This window comes from Apium graveolens, chromosome 4 (assembly GCF_009905375.1).
Source record: "Apium graveolens cultivar Ventura chromosome 4, ASM990537v1, whole genome shotgun sequence".
Taxonomy (NCBI): Eukaryota; Viridiplantae; Streptophyta; class Magnoliopsida; order Apiales; family Apiaceae; genus Apium; species Apium graveolens.
Window position 1 is genome coordinate 127,729,886 of NC_133650.1, and position 1,894 is coordinate 127,731,779.

Sequence of the window (1,894 nt, forward strand, 5' to 3'; positions counted from 1 at the left end):
CAATTGGGGAAGACCATGGAGGCCTATGTAGATGACATGCTTGTGAAGTTAAAGGAAGCAATGGACCATGACCGTCACCTATCGGATATGTTCCAGATCCTAAGGGAGTACAGGATGAAGCTCAACCCACAGAAATGTGTGTTCGGGGTCGATTCAGGGAAGTTTTTGGGATTTATTGTCAACCATGGGGGCATTGAGGCCAACCCCGCCAAGATACGAGCCCTACTCGAGATGAGATCCCCCCGACGGGTGAAGGACGTCCAAAGCTTAACGGGACGAGTGGTTGCCTTAAACCGCTTCATCTCAAAGTCCTCCGACAAATGTCAGGAGTTCTTCAAAGCGATTAAGAGAGTGGAGAGGAATTTTGAGTGGAAAAAAAAGTGTAAAGAAGCCTTTCAGAATATAAAGAAGCATCTCAGCAGCCCTCCAATGCTGTTCAACCCAAAGGAAGGAGAGGCTTCGGTCCTTTACTTGGCTGTCTCTGACTTTACAGTAAGTGCGGTATTGGTTCGAGAGGAGGATGGTATCCAGCTCCTGGTATATTATGTGAGTAATAGGCTGGCTGACGCGGAGACTCGGTACACGAGCCTCGAGAAATTAGCATATGCTCTGATCATGGCCTCCAGAAAGCTCATGCCCTATTTTCAGGCGTACAGGGTAGAAGTGCGAACCTCCTACCCCCTCAGGCAAGTAATGTAAAAATCGGAGTCTTCTGGTCGAATGCTGAAGTGGACGGTTGAGCTCGGCCAATTCGAGGTGGATTATAAGCCAAGGACCGCAATCAAAGGCCAAGCCCTGGCCGATTTTGTGCTATAATTTCCTCCACATCAAGAAGTAGAGCCGGGAGCCCTTGTTGTCATACCTAGCACAGAAGAGGTCAGGATGGAAAGCCAAAATAGTACCCCATCGTGGAGCCTATTTTTGGATGGAGCCTCTAATGGGGATGGTGTAGGAGCTGGAATTGAGTTAATCAGCCCGGAGGCACACAAGATCAGATGCGCGATCCATCTGGCCTTTTATGCAACCAACAATGATGCTGAATATGAGGCCCTGATCAACGGTCTCAATCTAGCTTTAGAAATGAAGGTGGAGAATTTGAATGAGTTTAGTGACTCCATGATTGTGGTATATCAGATAAACGGGGGGTATCAAGCGAAGGGGCCAAGAACGGAGCTTCACCTGAAGTGTGCACAGAGGATAATCGCAAGGTTCAATGAAGTGAGGCTGAAACTAATCCCGCGTGGGCAGAACGAAGGCGCAGATGAGCTAGCTAAACTCGGCTCACGCCACTAGGCCACTCTGCTAGGGGTCGTGCCCCTTGACATACAGAGACAACCTAGGGTGCCCGAGCACGAGGTGGGCAGCCTCAGTAATAACCTCGGCCCCACATGGATGACACATATCTTAGCCTACATAAAAGAAGGTTCACTCCCGGATGAAAAGAATGAGGCAAGGAGGCTAAGATACAAGGCAACCCACTATGTGATATACGATGGGGTCCTATACAGAAGAGGGTTCAGTGTGCCCCTCCTCAAGTGCATAGATGGGGATGAATGCAATTATATCCTAAGAGAAGTACATGAGGGCATTTGTGGCAATCACTTGGGGGTAGCTCTCTAGCTCAGAAAATCCTCCGTCAAGGCTACTATTGGCCAATGATGAAAAAAGATGCCTTTGAATTCTCCCGAGCCTGTGATAAGTGCCAGCGATATGCCAATTATTATAACAGCCCCATGGCTCCCCTCACATCCCTCATGAGCCCTTCGCCCTTCGCTATGTGGGGAATTGATCTAATTGGAGAACTCCCGAAGGCCAAGGGAGGTGTCAAGTATGCGGTTGTCGCGGTGGATTACTTCACTAAGTGGGCAGAGGCCGAGCCTCTAGCCACTTTCAC

At 49.3% G+C, this 1,894-nt stretch overlaps 1 protein-coding gene across 1 annotated transcript; it reads left to right on the forward strand.

Moving 5' to 3' along the window:
- Nucleotides 1-882: 882 nt before the first annotated feature.
- On the forward strand, nt 883-1,293 carry LOC141718972 (uncharacterized). Its single transcript, XM_074521351.1, has one exon. The coding sequence runs from the start codon at nt 883-885 to the stop codon at nt 1,291-1,293; it is 411 nt and encodes a 136-aa protein (XP_074377452.1).
- The last annotated feature ends 601 nt before the right edge of the window (nt 1,294-1,894 follow it).